Source organism: Ammospiza caudacuta, chromosome 5 (assembly GCF_027887145.1).
Source record: "Ammospiza caudacuta isolate bAmmCau1 chromosome 5, bAmmCau1.pri, whole genome shotgun sequence".
In the NCBI taxonomy this organism is placed as follows: domain Eukaryota; kingdom Metazoa; phylum Chordata; class Aves; order Passeriformes; family Passerellidae; genus Ammospiza; species Ammospiza caudacuta.
The window spans coordinates 34009800-34031698 of NC_080597.1; the positions used below are offsets into that span (position 1 = coordinate 34009800).

Below are 21899 nucleotides of genomic sequence, written 5' to 3' on the forward strand. Positions count from 1 at the left end.
TATCAAAGTTTTAACCCCCTCTTGTCCTCGGCAGAGTTTGAACAAAATAAAAAAACCTAAGAGCCTTGAATACGAAGGATATGAGTCTAAAACACTTATCCAAAGGCAAGAAAATGCAGTAGGAGCAATACAGGCTGCTCCATCTTTGCTTAGTGAGTCTCACTGTCGCTGGTGCCTTGTTGGTGTTGCCTTTTCAGCCCTGCTATCTCCTGAGATAGGTCTTTACTACATCTGTGCCAAATTGAATGATATTTTGCATAAACATATTAATGAAACAAAGGTAATCAATTTACATGAAACAGATCTATAATATTTTATATATCATCTCAATACAACAGCAGGTAAGAAGAGCAGGTTTAATTTTCCTGAATTAAATTACTTTTATATTAGCAACATGGTTTTAACAGATTAAGAAATATCAAATGGAAAACAATTTTTCCTACTGAATCTATTCTGTTTTAAGCAATTAAATGTGCTGTGCAACTGAACAGTTTCTGAGCACTTTCCATTAGCCTGCTAAACAAAGTCACTACTGTTTCTTGCCTGTGCTTCTCATCTTGCAGTCCTGCCTCTGAGAATGGTTTTTGTGTTGGATGGCAGAGAGAAAGGAGTGGGGGTTTTGTTTGGTTTTGGATTGGTTTGTTTATTTATTTAGTTTATAAGCAATGAATTTATGACTAAAATTTCATGCATAATACGCATTCTGCTGTATATTTACCCTACGTGAGGAGATGTTCAACAAATGCTCCCTGTAGTTACGAGTAGGGGGCAGTGAGCTTTGTAATGAGCTTTTAGAAATCAGCAGGACTTCCTTCTGCAGGAGTTTCACTCTACCCTTGACATTTTAGTTCTGGCAAAACAGAAATAAATGTATCTTCAGTTTGCAAACATCTCTTAGGGGAAAAGTCTGCTTTGAATTGCTAGTACTACCATGGCAAAACATAATGGCATCTTCAAAATAACATCAAAGGATTTGTACCATACAGTAAAAACATAGTGAGTCCTTATTAAAGGCAGTTGTTTAAAAATAGTGGAGGTTTTTTGTCCATAAAACTTTTTAAAACTGAGATTTGACACTCTCATTGCAACTAGTATGGTGACATAAGAATAATAATTTACCCTAGTTTATCTTCCCAAATCATCTGAATTGATTTCTCTAAGTAATTCAGTTTAATAAAACTCACTGACTGGGGATGTGCTCTCAGAATATGAATATTTTAATACTAGATAAAGATTTTACTGTAGAGTTTTATTTCTCACTAATTGGGTGAATCTCATTGATGTTCTTTTCAGTTAGCAAGTGTTTTGAATTTTGGGTTTTTGATTAATAGATGTTATGTTATTTATGGAACTTGTCTACAACAGAGTTTCTTTCATGGATTGAGATTTTTGTGTGCTGTGTATTAGTATTTGAAGTGTACATTGAAAGGAAAAATGGAGTATAAAGATGACTCATGACTATGTACAAATAGTGGATTAATTCTGTAACATCAATACAACAGTCTTAGCTGAATTTTGTTCAGAGAGAATAGACTGACAGAAAAGTTTCTTAATAGTTTTTGAAAGACCTACCTCCAACCTCTTATGGGAGTGGTTCATGCTAGTACCTGCTCACAAACATTTAAAAAGATTATATGAGAAATTCAGCATCATGTGCACAAGAGAAGATGTTTCTAGAGGATGCACAAAGCACTGGCTGAAGTACTGCTTGGATGTATTGTTACAATGTGCACAGGGAAACTCTTTAAAGAAGAGGATTCAGAGACATCTGCTGAAGAGGCACACTCATCTTCATAAAGTGTTTGGGTCTTTTTACTGGAAAAGTTATCTTTTCTTGGGAATTCAGATTTGATTGTAACTATTTGAGTTGATTGTTAGGGTGTAACCTTAAAACACCATGCCAAGAGCAGGTTCTCCAGAAGGTGCACAGCAGCTGAAACACTGCATGGATATGAGATTTTCTGAGGGCTAGTACTTACTTATAATAGCAATAACTTTATGTATATTTTACAAAATGTTTTTAAAAGCATATCTTTATACATGTATATTTATATAAATAACAAGATAGTAAACATACAAGTAATGTTTGAATATTTTCTCCTCAATGAGAACAACTACAGATCTATTCATAAATGGAAAGCATCACTTGTGACACACTTTAATGGCAGAGTCACAGCATAGTTTCTGCTTTTCAAAACAATATTATTTATATTACCTTGAGGGACAACATTTCGTTTTCTTCCAGGAGGAAGTTATGCAAAGAGCAGGAAAATGTGGTTCTGTTACGTAATGCTTTATATTGCCTCTTCAGTGAAAAGAAAAGAAAATGGTTTTGCTAATTTAAAAATAAATGTAAATAACAAAATGCTTTAAAGTTGTGTTTTTGTGATCCACAGGAGGTTAAATCCATTGCCTCTGCAGAGAATTTTGGTTCTTAATGCACTGCAATTAGGATGTTTTCTCCAGAGTTAAGTCAGAGCACTGTTAATCAGTTGTGTACAGTGGCTTAAAATACCATTATTGCAGCAGCGGTATTGAATAATAAATGACCTGCATAATATGTATCTGTGTGATTCAAATTTTAATTTTCTTTATTTTGCCCAATGAAAGAAGGAATTTTTTGAAGTAGTCTTTTAAATAAAACTTTTCCTCTTTCTTTTCTGGGCTTCTTTCTTTTCTTTTTTGGTTGTTGTGGGGTGGGGTTTTTTTGTTTTTGTTTGGTTTTTGTGGGTGTTTTTTGTTTTGTTTTGTTTTTTGTTTGAATTTTTTTTAAAATTTATTTCAGTTTTTTATAGGTCATGAAGTATGGCCAGAGTTTTTGATTATTGGTGGCTCAATCTTCATGCAGTTCTCTGCCTTTAGGGTTATTTGTGGTTTGGGTACAAATACAAGCCTTGGATATTAGGTGTGGAGCCAAAATATGCACTCATATGTCTAATGTGGCAAATAGTGAAAGTGTATATAAGTAATGAAAGTTTGATAAAGTGAAGTTGCTTTGTCTAGAGATACACTAGTTATTGTGGAGAGGTAAATAAGCTGCTTAGTCATGCAATGTAGTGAAGACCTTTTGATTAATCCCTTTATATAAAAAATGAACTAGAACTCCTGGGTATAGGCAGCACTGCTGTTGTAACAGACATGTATTTTTGAGATTTGACTTTATCAGCACAGCAGGGAGAGATGCAGGGCAGGGGGAAAAGGAAGAAGCAGGCAGGCTCTTTTAAGTAAGCAGCTCAGTTCATGTACAGGACAAGATGTGATTGTTTATATACTCAGGATGTGCTGCTGCTGCATCAATGCAAATGAAAAGATCCTAAGCCTGATGGAGCTATTGTTCTCTTGTTTATAAACAGAACTTTTGCCATGGTTTAAAGAAACAAAATCCCCAAGTCTTGAGTCTTTTGCCTGTGATGGCCAGTCTATATGGATTTAGAGTGTTTTGTCTCTCAGTGGTAATACTTTCAAAATTCCCTGCTACTATAAAGACTTAATGTTCCTGTGACAAAATAGGTCCTATGCAATGTTGCCTGCTCAAAGCAATAAAAGTCATTAATTAGATAGACTAAAATCAGCATTGAGCTGTGGGGTTGATTTTTGTAGGTGGGTAAATTACATCTTTAAAATTTCCTTAGAGTTGTCTTTGTTTTGGGGCAAAGGAGGACTTGGATGGTTGTTGATTGTGAAGTTAGATGTGGGAGTTATTTCTCTGTAACTGAAGGAGAGAAACTTCATAGTATTTCCTGGAATTCTCTCGTATGATTGTACAGTTCCAGGAGCTGGGATTTCAGAAAATGCTTACACCATCTGAATAGCAATGAAATTAAGAGCTGACTGTGAAACAGAAAGAACCAGGTGGAGGGAGAAGGTGACCTGCTGCAACTTTATCAGTGTGGAATAATTTGTGAGGAGAAGTTAGACAATGCAGTGATACTCTAAATCACAAGTGATGAGCGATCAGAAGCATATGCTGTAACTATGAGAAGTGATTAGTCATAGCAGGTATGTAGCTGGCTTTTTATCAAATTCTCATTCATGGAAAAGGATTTATAATTGAAAATGTGTAGCTGGCTGACTTTTCACAGAATGCTTCACAGTAGTCTGAAAAATTTCGTTATTGCCATCTATTCAGATATCTTTTGAAAAAGAAAGCTTAATACTGAATGGGAGGGGAAGAAAAAAATCCATAAAAGCTGGGAAGAAGGAAGGGACAGCACCTATTAGAAACACTAAAAGTGAGTAGAACAATTAATCTAGAAGAGATACAAAATGACTGGCCTCACTCTTCCAAACTGTCACCCCCCCTGTTTTCTAGTGGTGGTACTTTGAGGGATTTGTGTCGTGGGAAAGGCACTCTCCTTCACAGGGAATAGGAGTGCAGGCTTCTAACAAGCACTGCTTGATGGAGCCACCCTTTGAGCACCTGGAGCTCCCAAGCAGTTCCTGATGTTGCTGTGTAAACCTGAGAGAGAAGGAACATGCATGTAAATTACATTTCTTTTGATCTGAGTTAGGAGAAGGTATTTTATGGACTTGTTTTTAATTAATGGTGCTTATCTAGAGAGGAGGACTGATTTGAAGCAAAATAGTTAAGCAAGGGCTGTGGAATCTACCTTCTGCCTGCTTAAGAAATGTAAGCTTAGTAAATGTGAGTATTGGTTCATAACTGTATTTTTTTCTCTAGCTAGGACAGTGATTTTTATTCTTTTCTTCTTCACATGACTGCTGGACAGTAAATGGGAAGTAACTTGCTTACTTTCATAGAGGCATGTTGTTTTCAGATTTCAGTGTCTAGGCACAGAAGCTGTTTGTATTGGAACCAGTGTGCTTATGTCAGTTTTGTGCTGCCAAAAAATTGGCACTGGACTGAGTGTGAGTTATGGTACTGGAGAATTTTCAGTGGATGTTCTTGGGTTCTGAAGGAGCTGGTGTTACCAGTGAAGGAGAAAACTGCCTCATCCCCCCATTGTTCTCTTCTCCCATTGGTCTAATTTGAAATAGTACCATATTTAAATACTTATCTACACACAAGCTGTGACCTGGAAAATTTGGCTTTAGTTTAGTCCTTTAAATAGAAATTAGAGAAAAGGTTCTTTCTGGGGTATTTCTGGTTTGAAATGAGCATGCCTGTAGGATTTGAGGAAAAACAAATTTGGGGTGAAGTTGACTTGGAGTTTGGATCGCAGTTTATGCACAAGTACTTGGCCTTGACCAGATTAGATGAAGAGAGTAAAAGCTGTATTTCTAGTCACACCAGAACTTCAGTGCATGTGCTTTCTTGCAATTGCTTTCTGCAGAGTTTGTTTTATAGCATTTTCAACTTTGAATATTTTTTTTTTAATTTTGGGGGTATTTTTCATTTAAACAAAAATTGCAAGTACATGTATCTCTTTCTTCAGGTGCCTATATTTAAGAGTCTCAACCCTGTGGTGCTAATGAATTAAAATGGAGGGAAAGATAGGTGATCAAACTGATGCTGAGAAGGACTGGATTCAACAGCTGATGTCTTGCCTAGGATGCTTAGTAGTTTAGTCTATATCTGAGGTCTTGCTGCAGTATCTTAGTAGAAAAGCTGAATTTTTATAATTACTAGACTGTGTTGGCATAGTGCAGAAAATGCTCAAAAGGATTCAAATCTCTGCAGCCTACTCTTTCCCTGTATGATGCCTTACTCATGGAATGGCCTTGAAGTTTCCCAGCCTTTGAATACTGAAGAGCAGATTCTTGCCAAAGGGTATCTGGGATTACCTTTGACTTCTACCTGGAATAAACGTCTATGGTGTGTTAGTGAGATGCCTTACAGCTTCAATGCTTTTTTGAGGGGAGGTGGAGAGTAAATAGGTTATAGAGGAATTGATGATGATGAAAGAAACACCCTCAGTTATTTGACTCCATCAGCATTTGCCAGGTGGTGTCAGACAAATCTCCCAGGATCTTCCATTACCCCAGTAAAAAGTAGAAACACATTTTGCTGACTCCCTCCATTCCCATATACTCTCAACTCTCTGCATGATAATTAGCATGGTATTCTCACTGTAGGTACTTCTAGATATTAAGTAGCTCTGTAAAGAAACACAAGCAGAAGGTGTTTTGCTGTAACATACTGTACAAAAATGTTGGGGGCTGATTTAACATAACTTAAAATGGTTTATGATTATTTAGTTCTAATTTAAGATGTCCATGAAGGATTCTCATGTGGATTTTAGAAGGAACAGTGAACTTGAAAGAGATGGTGAAAGTCTCTCCCCAAATACATTTTTGCTTTGGAATATACTGAAAACTTACTAAAACTCCCTCTGCATGTTCTTTTACCCATTGGAACACCTGTGCTTCTGGCATATGCATATTTCTGATAAAAAGAGAATTGTTCCTGAAGACTTTTGTTGGTATTACCAATTCTAAGAGCTGTGAAGCTGCCTTAATCCTATTTTGTATGCCTCTTATGGGATTCTGTTTCTAAGCATTCATCAGAAACTCTTTCAAGATAGACTTAAATTGTCATCATAAGCTTTTGTTTAGCTTGACTGGTGGTGGTAATGAGGGTTTTTAGAGAAAGAACAAGAAGGAAACACCTGTAAACTGAGCCTATTAAAAAAGTAGATCATTTTGTGTCTTCATGGTTTGTTTCTGTTAGTGAGGCAAGCCAAAGGAGCAGGCTTTCTGGAGCCTGATGCATATATGCACCTGTCTTGTAAATGCTTTTTATTCTCTATGCTTTTTAAAGATACTTTTTAAAAGAGCATAAAAGAAATCTATGACTTAAAGAGTAGAGTTCAGTTTGGTACCTTTAACATAGAGGGCTTATGTCTCACTTGTTAGTGGAGAGCCATTGGCACAGTCAGTGGAACCCAGCATGGCATTCATCTGAGCAGCCATGGGATGTGGGTCGCACTAGGGTGGGCTGCATGCTCTTTGTGCTCTATTCACTATGGATTTTTTCTCCCAGATGGATCCCACTCAGGATCTATGGGGAAGAAATAAGATCTTCTAGGTCTGCATTATATTTTCCAGTAGGAAGATTCAATGACCAATCTCTATAGGCCATTAAACACAATATTTTCACCTGTTCAGCAGATCCTGTCAATGTAGAATCTCTTTCCAACAGTCTTGCCTGTGGTATTGGGGAACATGGGTCCTACTGTGCTCTGGGCTCATTGACAGCATGGCCTGCAAGTCTGACCTTGGTGCTGCTTTTGCAGACGGTTAGTGAAGAAACATGTGCATCATTGTGATGCCAAGGAAATCCCTACCCTTGCTTCCATGAGTAGGTTTTCAAATCACTATTGTTCACTGAATGGTTCTTTTTGAATAGCAGGCTCCCTGTTACCCAGCCCTCCACTTTACATTTAAGACAGCAAGTAAACCTGACAATTCATGTGCAGTGAAGGGTTCCCAGCATTGCACTTGTGTTCATTGCACCAAGAAGTGATTTTGTTGTCCCTTCTGAAACTCTGGACATGGATAGCATGGTCAGGCAGCTGGAGATCTTCTTGGCTCTCTGGAAAAAGGGAGGCTGGGGCTTTATCTCTGAGAGTTACCTATCTCATCATCTGTGGTGCTGTTCTTAAGAGCTCATGTTCACTGTTCTTGAAAGCTTGTATTTCAGCAGCACAAACATTACTGTTAGTTCTCAACTGGGTTGTAGTGAAGTGTGTGTGTGAGCTGCTCCATAAAGTGCAGTGGTCTCCCTCCAAGGCCCAGGTGTCTTTTTTCAGGCTAACATCAGTTATGGCTATCCCAGGACCATATGTAAATTGTTTTTTTCGCCTGTTTTTTCCTAGAAGACAAATTGAGGGCATGTCTCTAGTATTTCCTCAGACTATGGGCTAGTGCTTTGACTTCCTGTCTACCTAGTGGTACCACATGTTTCAGGACTGCTGCTTCTCATCTACTGCTACTGCTCAGCTTCCTATTAATTGCCATTATATGAGATATGTAGGAGGATTCTTTTCTCTTCAAGTGCTTCTCACTTCCAAAAGGATGGCTCATCCATTTTAACTGTTGGGCCTGCTACTGTATGTAAACATATTTTTCTCTTTGCAACCACAGTGAAAATCTTTAAAAAATAAAATTAAAAACCCGTCTCTCAACAACTTCTTTGTTATTAATAGCTTGGTGGCCCTGTGAGGTGCGGGGGACCCAGGAGTCACAGCAGGAACAATGTCAGGGATGGCATTCCTCATTTCTTCCCGTAGCACAGCTGGGAGAGCACTCACACAGTTTGAAGGAGATGCCATTCATTCTCCTGCGCTGGGAGGATTTCAGCCTGCATCCCAGCAGAGGGCACCAGTACCTGCAGGGATGAGGAAGCATCTCATCATCTCAACTCCTACTGGCAGTCTTGTGCTCGGTGTAAAGAATGAGGCATTCAATACAGCAGGAATTCTTCTCATCACAGGATGAGACTTGCAGCATGAAGCATTTGGGGTAGGATTTGAAGATGGAAATCTGATGTTTGGGTTAGTGTTAGTGCTGAGTTATAGAACAATCACAAATGGATCATCAAGGTAGAAGAAAGGTGAAAGGCCACTTGTCTAGACATACCTGACTCTCCCGCTGTCTGCTTGCTTCTGATTTAAAATAAACAAGCCAAAAACCCCAAAAAACCGTAAACCCCACTAAACTCTATCAACCAGCCCCCTACCTAAAAAAGAAATAACTCCACCCCACATTACACATCCCCTCCCAACAGAAAGGCATATTGCATCAGCAGAGGATTGCAAGAGCCTCTTGAAAGAGGGTTGCTTGACCCAGCCTTGCAGCATGATGGCAGAGGACACCTGCCATTTTATCCAAATACAATCAGAAACAAAGATATATTGGATATGACTTTTTTGTACTCTTAGTGAGCTCTCAATCCAGTAAGTAAAACTGCTAGCAGTGTTTTGGGACTTTCAACAGTTATTTTCTAAACTTTCCTGAATTTGGACTGTAGCTGTGATTGGTTTAATTCAGGAGCAGACTTGCCCCACACTAACAGATTTCCTCATGTCCAAAAGCATGGCAGCATTCAGCAGATGTATTCCTTCAAGGCTATTGTTCTTTTTATCTGTATTGCTTTCGTGACCTTGAAGTTTCAGGAAGGCAGAGAAGGCTGACCAATGGAGAGCCTGTGAGGGAGGGGACATAAGGGAAAAGGGATCTGGTTTGGGCTTGTATCCAATTATTACAATACTATTTCTAGACTGTTTTTTACTGAGGAAGTAAACATTGCTGTGTAAAGGTTAGATATAGACCCACCCATTCCTGGAAGTTATGTACAACTTGTTCTGAGTGACATCAGTGATGGATCTGTTTTGTGTGTGTATACAATTCTGTGACTAATAACAGTATCATTTTGTGCCAAAGCTTATTTAAAAATGTCTTCGGTTGTTTCAAGAATTTCTTGTTAATTCTTGTTGTATACTGAGCAGTTGGATCAATGCCAATTGTTTCTAACAAACTGGTAAAGTGTAGATCTGTTGGGCCACAACAATGGTTTAATCCCTGGGATACAGTCTGAGTCTTAAAGGTCATCATTAACCAATATTCTCCAAAAGAAATTGTCAACTCCAGACTTTCAATATGCATTTTTCAAGTGCTTTTTTTTATAGATATTGGTGAATGTGAATTTTTATGTTAGCTGGTTTGTGCCCTGAGTGGTGCAGTAGCAAAAGAAAAATCAAGAAAAATCTCCACTGTAATCCTTGGTAATCTATAAGGAAAATAATATAAATAAATAAATAATATAAAGTAGTAGAAATGAAAAGAGATTTTCACTAAGGGATTGTCAAGAGATACTTTAATATAGCTTCTGCCTTGTTTCTGCAATGGTCTTGTCTGAGGAATTATATTGGCTCCCCTGGTATCAAAGCTCTGGAAACCCATTATGGCTGGAGCATTTGTTAAGCAGTCTCTGCAGACATGACATTGTGGCAGCTGCAATGAAATGCACTTTCTTTGTCACACAGGCTAAACCAAGATGATAATAAAGATAAAGCTATTTTGTTTAGATCATTCTTCTCATGCTTTCCCCATAACTTTGAGTTTATATAAGGAAATACTTTCAATGTTTTGTATCAGACTATCTTGCCTTTCTGTTGAGAAAGATAAAATGATCTGTTGTGGTCAGTGTTGTGACTGAGTTGCCTAATTGTTTTTGTTGTGTTTCCAGAGAGCATTTAAGGTGTACAGATCTTATACTTGACTGAATGCAGTTTTCTTTCCTGAGTTTCTGCCTGTAAATCCCACTCAGTGAACTTCCTAGTAAAACAGAATTAGCACAGCAGATCGAGTTGTTGAGCACCCTTATCAAGCTGGAAAGTCAAATACAGGCCAATTCTTCCTCTGTACTCTCTGCTTTAAAAAACAACAGTTGCTTCCAGCTTGCAGCATACACTAGATTTTCAAGAGCTTTCTTTCAGCTAGTTCTGCAAAAACTTGGAATTGTGGAAGGAATTTAAATTGGGATATATCAGAAAAAGGCATTAAATCTGGGAAAATATACTGAACAGTACATTTTATATAGCACTGCTGTAGACGGAAAGATCTGGTTACATCTCCATTGGTGTTTGACCACTTTTAAGAGAAAAAACTGAGTGATTATCAGCCATGGTCTCTTTGAAACTCCTAATAATAAACAACACATTTAGGAACCTTTTCTAACTAGGTGTTATTCTCGTTTTGTGACAAACTGTAAGTGATTCTATAACCTATTCTGAATTATTTTCTCTCTAATTCATCTTTATTTTAAGAGAGACAAGCAGTTCCTTAGACTGTTTATTAACTTGTAGAAGTCAAAAAAATGCTGCTTAATTTCAAAGAAAACTTCATTATGCTTTGCTAATATAAGCTACTTTATACTGTATACTTGATATAATTATATGTGGAAAAGTAAACTGGATGTTGGATTTTAAAAAATAGAATTCAAATTCCATTTACCTCTTTTTCTTTTCTCTCAGGTGGAAAGACATGACATGAATACCCTGAGTCTACCACTTAACATCCGTCGTGGAGGTTCTGATACCAACCTGAACTTTGATGTACCAGATGGGGTCCTAGAGTTTCACAAAGTCAAACTCAATGCAGATAGCTTGAAACAGAAAATCCTTAAGGTTACAGAACAAATCAAGGTTGAACAAACAGCTCGAGATGGAAACGTGGCTGAGTATTTGAAACTGGTGAACAGTGCAGACAAGCAGCAGGCTGGGCGCATCAAGCAAGTCTTTGAGAAAAAGAACCAGAAATCTGCCCACTCCATTGCCCAGCTGCAGAAGAAATTGGAACAGTATCACAAAAAGCTCAAGGATATTGAACAAAATGGATCTTCCAAAGCTACCAAGGATACTTCCAAAGATAACTTGAAAGACGTTCAGCATGGAAAGTCTCGTAGCACTGGGCACGGAGCAGAGAGCAGCAAGTCGGGTGTGCCGGGTGTATCTCTGACACCCCCTGTCTTTGTTTTCAGCAAGTCCAGAGAGTTTGCCAATCTGATCCGAAACAAATTTGGTAGTGCAGACAACATTGCTCATCTGAAAAATACCCTGGATGAATTTCGGCCAGAAACGAGTTCTAGAACCTATGGGGGCAGTGCCACCATTGTTGCCAAACCAAAATATGTTAGTGATGATGAATGCTCAAGTGGGACCTCTGGATCAGCAGACAGCAATGGGAATACTTCCTTTAGTCCTGCTGTGGCAAGCACCCTGGACAGCCAAGGAAAGCTTTCCATGATTTTGGAGGAACTAAGGGAAATCAAGGAGACACAGTCTCAATTAGCTGATGATATTGAGAATTTAAAAACCCAATTTAAAAGAGACTATGGCTTTATTTCTCAGATGCTACAAGAGGAAAGATTTAGGTATTTTCTTTTTTAACTGTTCTCTTGAAATGACTTTTGAATGGGTATAGAAACTATTTGGAAAGTGTGTGTGTGTGTGTGTGAGAGAGAGAGAGAGATTTCAGAAGCAAGAGGAAAAAATAATTCCAATCAATATCTAGTACCAACATGTTTAATTCCTTCCAACAACTGAAAATACACACAGAATATTTATATTTTCTAGCAAATGGTGTAGTGCCCTTTGCTTTTTGTCAGAGGCTGGTCAGAAGACTCTCTCCTCTGTCATAGCTTTTATGTGAATTATGTGAGTACTGCGTATAGGAGATGCCGATGGTTTTGTAGCTGGTGGAAGGATTCTATCTAATGTGACTCAAAAAAGCTAATCAGTCTGTGGTGTAGCAGAAATGACTGATAAGTATACGCTGGACTCCTGGGTACCTTGTCCAAATACTTCTCACACACTTTGCTATCTCCTGGATGCAATGTCACCTTTTACCCTGGTGTAACACACACTGGGAGATGTATTTTGAAGGGCTGTAGCACAACTTCATCTTGCATTTGTTACATGACAATTAATTCCTTTATCATCCTCTGTGAGAAGTGGATGATATGTTGTACAGAGGGCTTTCACCTGCTGTACCTATATCCCATTTTTCCTATGGCTTGTTAAGGTGACAGTCAATTCTTGAAGTCTTTACTATGCCAGTGGGCAAAATCTTGGTATGAAGGGCAATATTTCATGTCTCCCTTGCGTATAGTTCTTGAAATACAATAAAAGACTTGATATCATGTGGTAATATAGGGAGGAAAGAACAATGAAAGGCCTGCTGAGCTTCTGACTTGGTTTCAGGAGAAGGCAGAGTGGCCTTTTCTGACAGCTTTCTGCCAGTAAAATCTCAAGCCTCCTGCTACCCATTTCTCGACAATTTTGCCTCCATCATTTTTGTGCTGACTGCAGTGTTTGCCTGTTTGTGTGTTAAATCAAGTGACAAACTCACAAAAAAATTCTAGTTTGCTGGCGGTTTACTTGAACTACTTTACCATGTAGAAACATGCCAGAACAGACTGTACATAAATGGCAGAACCCTGCAGTTGTGTATGAGAGAGAACATATTTTTCCTGTCATTACTGGTGAGCTATTAACTGGCTCAAACTTACTTATGAAGCCATATCTTCTTGGCTAAATGAAGAGTGAAAAATGTGAGTTGGATATCCTTAGGCACTGTTTATATTTCATATAATTTGCCAGTGATGTACAAATATTTGCTTTTTAGCACCTACTGCCAGCAAGAAACACTCAGAAAAGGCTTTCTGATTGCTGAATAAGTGTTTGTGGAAAGTTTGCAAAGTTTTTACTGATTTCTATATGTGCTTTGTAATGCCAGTCAGATGAATTCACCATGTGCTGAGAAATTACCTTTTAAAATGTGCAATTGTTTTCATGATTTGCATTACTTGAATAGAAGGCACTAAATTTAGACTTCTTTTCCTAATAAGATATGAAAGATTGGAGGACCAGTTAAATGACCTCACTGACCTTCATCAACATGAGACAGCAAACTTGAAACAAGAGCTAGCCAGCATAGAGGAGAAGGTGGCGTATCAGGCCTACGAGCGATCACGAGATGTTCAGGTACTTATTTTCCTTATCCTAATCTAATAACATTTTGTGGAGATCTTGTACCATGAAACACTTGCATTTTTCTGCATATTTTAAAATAAGGAATATGGGAAAATATGCAAGCTTTGAACATGTTTGTAAGCTTAACATATTTTCTATGTTTTAAGGGGAAAACTCAGCACATTGAATCAGTGGCAGTCTCCATTTGTTTCTCTGGATTTGAGATTTTTTTTCTGCTGAAACTGATGACATGGCCCAGGCAGAGTTGTGGTGGAAGAGTGGCCTGTTTTAATTTCTTTCAGAGAGGAGGAAGGAATCAAGTCTCATTGTATTGTATGACACAACACTTCTGACAATGTCCTGACATAAACTTCTTGCTCAGCTTAGGGTAAAAACTCAGAGAAATAGACTCGTAGATTTGCCAGTTATAATTAAAGAGTTTTAAGCCATAGTCACAACAACCTCTATAATCAAAGCTGTGGGGTGTTTTCACCTTAGTGATCAGTCGTAGTCATGTCTGACTTCAATCAAAAACCAGTATTAATGTCTACAAGTATGTCCTGACAGCATACTTGAATATTTAATACAACACAAGCACTTACATAATGCATAATATTTCCACTCAAAGTCTGAGGAAGTGGTGAAAAGTGGTGAAAACACAGTTGTGCCTTACCTATTCATGAAAAACTGAGGAATGCTCAAAGACTGTCTTTTACCATTGGCTCACATGGTAAAAGAACCTAAAACCTGACCTGTATGCACCTGTGCTCACATTTCCAAACAGAGAGAGTGCAGGCAGCAGGATGATCACAGTTTCCTAAATGTTAATTAGGAAGCTCCTGGGAACAGAGTGGGAAAGGGATGGTACTGAATCTAAACATATCATAGGTTTCATTGTAGGTTTAAACAAGAGAGGTGTCTCACAGATTTAAAGAAAAGAGCACTCCTTTCTGTGAAGGCATCTTGAGGATGTAAAAATGTAATGAAACCTGAGTTATCCAACAGAGGGGCTGTGAAATATTCCCTAAGTCATTAGCAGAATCCTGGAGGGGTGTCAGAGACTTTTAAAAGACTCCTGGAAGGGTGTCAGAGACTCCTTAATGAAGTGCTATGTTGACACAGCCTTGTTTCTTTTATCTCTGAACAGTTGGGCCCATTTAAATCTGTCTGGGGCTTTGGAAAATTAGCTAAAATAGAGTAAAAGGATTTAAGCTCTGGATATTTTGAGTAACAGCCCAGCTGTCACTAAAGGATGTGCAGATAGTTTTAAAGACATGTTCAGCCTCTCAATGCAGAGCTGCAGGTATCAGACTTTTGCAGCTGGACTTCTTCTAAAGCAGCACAAGACAAATTGAGGATAACTTACAGTCCGAGTGGAAGAAAGACCAGGGAAGTTCATTAGTGTGTAGTGGAGAACATGCCTGAACCATAACAGCCTTTGTGCCGCCCATGAGGAACTGTAATGACAATCTGCTATTTTGTTACTACTTCCTAGAGCAGTGAAGGGAAGCAGCCTTGTGTAAGGCACTGTGCCACACTTTCTGTGGTGACCTTGGTGCCTGTCCAGTCCCTTGGTAAGCCAGTCCAGCTTGCTGAAACAATGAAGGACTGACCCAGCAAGGGATAGCTGATAACTCTCTGGGTGTTTATGCACTGAGGTTTGGTTTGAAACAGCTTACTGTGTGAGCAGGTGAACCAGCTTGCTAGTGCAAGGAAAATACCTGGAGTGTGAGAGTGTGCAAGAAAGTAGGGATGCTGGAGCGTTGGTTTTCTTTGTCACACAGTGGTAAAAGATTCTGTCAAGTTGATCAATCTCATGAAATTATAGCTCTGCACCACGTTGTGCAGTGATGCCCAAATCCCAACTCCTGCAAAAAGCTGGCATTTTGGCAAGTAAGGGAAGCAGTTGGAAGTTTTTCTGTTTTGCTTTGGGAGGGTTTAAGCATGGGAGTAAGTGTCTTTAGGAAGCATTTTAGTCAAAGACCACTTTTAATCTGTTCTCAAGCAGAAGAGAAAGGTCTGCTTTCTTTAGAACAAATTGTGAAGCCGAATAGATCATGTGGGAGAGAATCCCATAAAAGCATCTCCACAGGTTGTTCCACTGTCTTCACACTGACAGTGGGAGAAGGCCAGATCTCACAGAGAGCTCAAGCCCAATACTGTAGGATGGGTAGCTTTGAGAGCAAAATCAATGTAGACCACAGAGGCAGTGTAAACTAAGTGCTGCTACATGTTGCAAAGTAGAGTTAATTAGTATCACAGCAAGCCCAGCCTAATCTTTTCTATAGAATATACAAAGAAACTAATTTTCTTGTTGTTTTGATGCAGTGATAGTTGCTATGGCAACAGCTTTACTAGTACTTTATATCAGCAGTATATATAGGAAACAGCTGTCATGAACATTAAAGTTATGATACTTTTTCTTGAGCATGAAAAAAGAACAAACCTACATTTTGGACAGTGTTGTTAGCCTTGATTATGCCTGAGCAAACAGTGACACACTCATTCAGAGTGTGTGTGTATTTATTCTTTTAAAAGTTGGTGGTTCATTGAAATTTTGGCAGTCAATAATAAATTACACTTCTAATCTAGCTGATGGATGGCTCTGCTGCTAAAATGTGAAGAACCACTGAAGGGAAATATGGCTGCCCTAATTCTTGTTTTCTCTCTCCAGGAAGCCTTGGAATCATGCCAGACCCGAGTTTCCAAACTGGAGCTCCATCAGCAAGAACAGCAAGCACAGCAGTCTGAAACAGTTAATGCCAAAGTGCTCCTGGGGAAGTGTATAAATGTTATCCTGGCCTTCATGACTGTCATCTTAGTCTGTGTTTCTACTATTGCAAAGTTCATTGCTCCTATGATGAAGAGCCGCTTTCATATCATCTGCACTTTCTTTGCAGTGACGCTGCTGGCAATATTTTGTAAAAACTGGGATCATATCATTTGTGCTATAGAAAGAATGATTATACCAAGATGAAACTATTGGACTGGCTGGTCTTCTATTTTTTCTTTTTTTTTTCTTTCTTTTTCCCTTTTTTCTTCCCTTCCCTGTTTTTTAAGCACTGTGTGTATACAAATTCTGGTGTAAATATATAAAAGTATACTTGTTGGCAGTCAGTTGCCTGTTCAATCTGATTTTGTCTAACTGGCTGTATCTGTGATGAACTGCTCACTTAAGTCAGTCTTCTGCCTTAATCCAAAAGGTTTTCCACTTTCCAAACCCATACCCACAAAACATGGTATGATGGGCTGGGAGGGATCCCAGCAACTGCAAGTGTCAGGTGCGTTTTTTACTAGGCTGGAGTGCAAAGAGTGTGATCAAGAGGGAGTGCCATAATGTGTATCTGCTCTGCTAGACTGATAGTTAATTTTCCCTCTGAATCCAACTAGAATGATAAACCAAATCATGCAGTCATGTGTATTGATAGTTCTAGATTCTAAACATGGGATTTTGAGTTTTCAAGACTAACAAAACTTGATGCTTCTGCTAGTTACTTTTTGCACAGAGTTTATTGTTTGTACATGAGACCAGTGATGACTACTGACCACAGTTAGCAGTTGTTCTGTCCTGGCACTGTTCCTTATTGCATTTGGGAAACACATATATGTGGCATAAGACTTCCAAAGATGGCCTGAATTGAATTATAACATCCCCAGGCAACTTTGTAAAGGAGTTAAGAAGCAAGTAAGTGGTAGATAAGTTGTCACCCACACCAAAGCGCTCACTTTTTCAAGCCCTGCAACCTGCACAGGAAAGAAGTACAGGGAACAGCAACATTGAGGTTAGCCTCTGTTAGCACTGAATTGTTGGGGTGTTCTGACTGAAGGCAAAAAATACAGGTGGTGGGACCCTGGGTACAGTGGATTTCTTTTTTCTGTCTGATTAAAGAATGTGGCAGAAACATGAGAGAACAGCTTCTTAGGGGGAGCAGGGAGTTAAACTTCTGTAAATATAGGAACTGTAGACACTCTCAACAAACATTCCTGAAAATAATGTATTAACATGCAGTATCACTACTAGGAGACAGGGTTGGGTTTGTTTTCCCACTGGAATTTATTTTGCTTGATTTAATAAGTGCAAAAAAATTTCCCTGAAACCAGCTTGGCTTTCAGCCATGATGTAAAACAAGATCTTTATTAAAACAAACAAACAAACAAACAAAAAGCACAAAACCACCACAACTAGAATTCTTCTCCAGTCTCCATTAAGTGAAAAAACAGTGTCTCCAATTATTTGATGTTCAGTGTTAGTAACTGTGAAAATAATTGTCATTACATATTTTCTTTTCAGTTGCAGTATTTTTTATGCTGGTATTATGGGAGGGAGGGCATAGTTTGATGTGTATATTTCTTTTTAATCAAGTGCAATAGTTGGTGTAGAATTTGTGAAGACTTTATTCTCAGGAGAGGGAGTGGGTGAGGAGAAGGCAGGGGAGAAATCTGACATTTTACCACAGTCAGATAAACAGTGAATAATTACTATTTGTGGCTTCAAGAACTAAGGAAAGGACAGAATTAACTTAATAAATAATGATATAACTCAATGTTTAGAAAATTCAATTAAAATACTTATACATATTTAAAGAATTCTTTATATGTCCTAAGTCTTTGCACAGAGAATCAGGAAGGACTGTGCTGGTTTGCAGTCACTGGAAATGGATCAGATTGGGCACACCCATCTTATCTTAACCCAGCCCTACCTCATCTCAAGTGGGAAGTGGAGTGGAAACCAAAACCAAACAAACAAGAGCCCAAACAAGACCAAAAACTGGTTCTGATCCTAAGAATGCTGTGACTCTTCATGGTGTTTTCTTGCCGTCTCTATTATAATCTCCGTTCTTCTCTTCAGCTTGCACAGCCAACTTCTGCATTGGCCTCTTGAAAGAATAGTTAGTTTAGCATTTTGTTAAATGGGTTCAGAAAGGTAGACATGCAAGAAAGGAATACCATGGGTTAATAATGTTCACATAAGAAAAACTCCTTTACCTATTGCATGATTATACATTTATATAATCCTGCCATTGCTATTTGATGTAGTTGAAATGTTACATCAGGCAGCCTCAAGGACAGGCAGGAAAAAGGTTTTATTTGTCTTATAAGAAAGGATGTTGGGGTGGTAAATCACATTCCCTTCACACCTGGGAATGTGAAGGCTTCTGCTCCAAGGGCATCTGGTTACAACTCTGGGAGATAACCTCAGTACAAAATGAAAGTAAAATCTAAAATTTATGTCTCTACAAAAGATTGCTCACTGTCTTGACAGAATCTGACAGGGCCTACATTGTAAATTGGAAACAGGAAGGCCTTGCACTTCAATCTTGGCTTTACATGTGGCAGAGGACATAGAAAAAGCTATAAAGGCTGCATAAGGTTAGTTATGTAAATTAAAATAACCTAATTGGTGAATGGGTGCATCTCTTTTCTAGGTTTTTTCCTCTGTTGGGTTGAAATCACTGAAGGATGTGACACATGTCAAGAAATAATAAAAAAATGTAAAAGTGAAGAGCAAAAGCCTGCTTTTGATGAAACTGTGGTCGTTTTGCACAGAGTGAGACTGTAGTGCCAGGAACTCTGCCATGTGGAAGGCCACCCAAGGAGGGAGGTCTCCCATCCTGCTTTCAGTGTCACATTTCCTACTGTGTGCTAACTACTGGTATGTGGTGACATCTTCCATGTGCCATGTTAGCTCACTAGACTGGAAGAAAAACCTGGTGAAAGAGGTGGATGGTTCTCCACATCTGGAGACTTGAAGGGCTGGTAAAAAGGTCTCATGAGTATGAAGCTGGGATTTTAAGGGAGATGAGACTTTTTCTTCTTGTTGCAGTGAATCATCAGCTGTCCCTAAAACTGGGCTCCAGGCAGACTCTCTGCAGATTGTTGGGGCAGCTTCAGTGTAGAAAAGTCCTTCCTAACTTTTTCCTAGAGGGAACAAACAGCCCCGGCATGTGGTGACAAGCTAGCCAGCTGTGCCCATACTCAGGATCAAGAGAAGGCAGGAGCCTGAGCTAGCCTGGGCTGATGCCTCTGCCCTTAGCTTCAGTATGGGCACCACTTTCCCCCTTTAGGCTGGGATTGTGTATTTTACATATTAGTGTGTGTATCTGGCCTGCAGTCTGAGCTTCCTGTGACAGTATGCCTAGGCCAACCCAAAGAACTGCAGTGCTCCTAATGAGAACTCCGCTCAGCTTCTCAATCAATTAACCATGTTCTGTCAGGATACCATTTGCTTTTATATTCTCATACAACACATCAGGCATTCTTAGGATACTCCTTACACCTACTCATCATGAGCCTCTAAAACACTCCCACTCAACAAAAAGTTGCCAGACAGTGTCTTTTCTGCTTGGTGCTGCTTGGCAGGCAAATATTTCATTTCACTTTGGTAGCAGTTCTCTGATGGAAAAGCTCTTCAATAAGTTGTTACTTCCTGTTCTATAGGCTTTTGGCAGCTTTTGTTTGGAGGTTTCTGGAGATTTAGTTTCTTATGAAAATTAGCACAATTTTCCTGATTTCTCCTATTTCAGCATTCAGTACTACATGAGGTTTCCTCTAAAAATTGTCTAATGGATCCTTCTGCTAGCTTCAACTCCATTGCTGTTGAAAGTCCAATTAGTGATTGGCAGGACTGATCGAGACCCAGTTTAAATTCCTTCCTATTTCTGCTTCACATTATATGCATTCATGCAACTTCTCATTTGATTGCACTCCTGTGATGTCTATTTGCTCTGAATTCTTAGAGAGGCACTAAAAAATTTCACTGCATTTTAGTTTAATATCAAAATGTTTGTGTTATGCAGTGCCTCTGCTGCAGGACATCTATCAGTATAGATCTGATGTCTGCACTTCAGGAAGGGTATTTAAAAGCCAATGGTTTTCTGTGAACACATAATGACTGCTTATCTGGGGAATAGCAATGCAAAAGGTGAATTTGCTGTAGGAAAGATACGTGATCCACTCACCCAGGAGTTGAAGCTAGACAAATCCAGTGTAAGCATAAGGTTCAGTTTTGCAATCATAAGGGTTGCCAGCTAATTATTAGCTACTGACTGACATAATAAACAAGGACTACAGCATTTGAAGTTGAATTAGTTCAGGCTTATGATTGATATGAAGTTAACTGCATAATAACAACTAGTGCTGTCTGAAATCAAAATCATTGAACAAGAAATTCAGGAACAAAACAAGAAAACACAGATGCTTGTAGTTAATTCAGAAGGTACAAGAGCCAATTTTCTTGTTTGGTTGTTTTTGTTTTGGGAAACCAAGTCCCTTTCCACTATGATTGAGACATTTTACTGCTGCATTCAATGATATAATGGAAGATAAACAGAGATTAATGTAATTTAACACTTTAATTTTGATAACAGAATTTAATCTCTTCTGAAAGTCCATCTAGAACTAACAATCAGGCAAATTTATTCTCTGCTATTTTTAATCAACCAAATATATATCTGCTTTCTTCATTCCCCATCATGCCAGAACACGGCCTTTAAGTACAGGAGATTATAACGGGCTTGTTTTCAGACAAACTTGGAATGGTCTCTCTGATGCTAGCCCTGCACAAAGTGTCAGACAATTTTACATGGCAACAGTGAAAGATTAAGAAAAGTTTTATTTTAGTCAATGAAATTGCTTATTTTCCCTGAGAAAGCCAACTGAGAGGATGCTGTATATAGGGACTGCCTGAGGCCAAGTCAAACAGTCTTGTACGGTTGATTTGCTGTACATTTAGCATATTAGGTTGTACTGTTGTTGGAAAGTTTTGCACAAAGCCATCTTTCCTTTTTACCCGGGGAACCTGGGTCTGGTAGTATCAAGGTGTACCAAAAATTGTCTGCTTTTATTGACTAAAGTTGTCTTGGTGTGTGACCTGCAATGTTTCTCACAGTATCTCCATTTTGTGCAGCACTGTGGAAAGATTCAACTATGAAAATGTAATTTTTGTGTATTTGGTTGTGTAGTCATGACTGCCTCTAAGGTGCCATTAACATTTTTTAAAATAAAAATATTTACATTTATTTGATGATGAATATTGTCTCTTAAACTTTCTGTCTGATCACTCAAACCCCTATGAGTTTTCCTTTGTCAGTACAAATTATTCAGTTGACAGTGATAAAGTTAATCCATGGAGCACAAGGCCCACTTTTAACATGCTGACAAGTCTGAGCATTCTGCTCTGCTGCAATTTTGACCAAAACCTGTTGAGTTTCACCTACAGTTGTGACATGGCAAAACTGTAAACATCAAACTGGGTATCATCATTGCTTTTATCCAAAACTTGTGTGAAAATTTGCCATGCAAATGTTGTGCTATTGTGCCAAGTGACTGGACTTATTTTGGATTTTTTTTTTTTTTGTTGAAAATTTAGAATTAGAAACTGAAGAAGTATTTTTATATTATTGTCAGAAACCTTGGTCATGTGTGCCAAAAAAATAACTTAGCTGATATAAAGCAAAACATTTG

The 21899-nt window shown here is 38.6% G+C and overlaps 1 protein-coding gene across 2 annotated transcripts in view; it reads left to right on the forward strand.

Moving 5' to 3' along the window:
* Window positions 1-21414, forward strand: part of TMCC3 (transmembrane and coiled-coil domain family 3) — a 111783-nt gene extending 90369 nt beyond the window's left edge. For both annotated transcript variants that reach the window (XM_058805108.1, XM_058805109.1), the window contains 3 exons: window positions 10938-11836; window positions 13313-13448; window positions 16111-21414. In XM_058805108.1, the coding sequence (XP_058661091.1) occupies window positions 10938-11836; window positions 13313-13448; window positions 16111-16413 (1338 nt within the window). In that variant the 3' untranslated portion in view covers window positions 16414-21414. The remainder of the gene's footprint in view (window positions 1-10937; window positions 11837-13312; window positions 13449-16110) is intronic.
* Window positions 21415-21899: the final 485 nt, after the last annotated feature.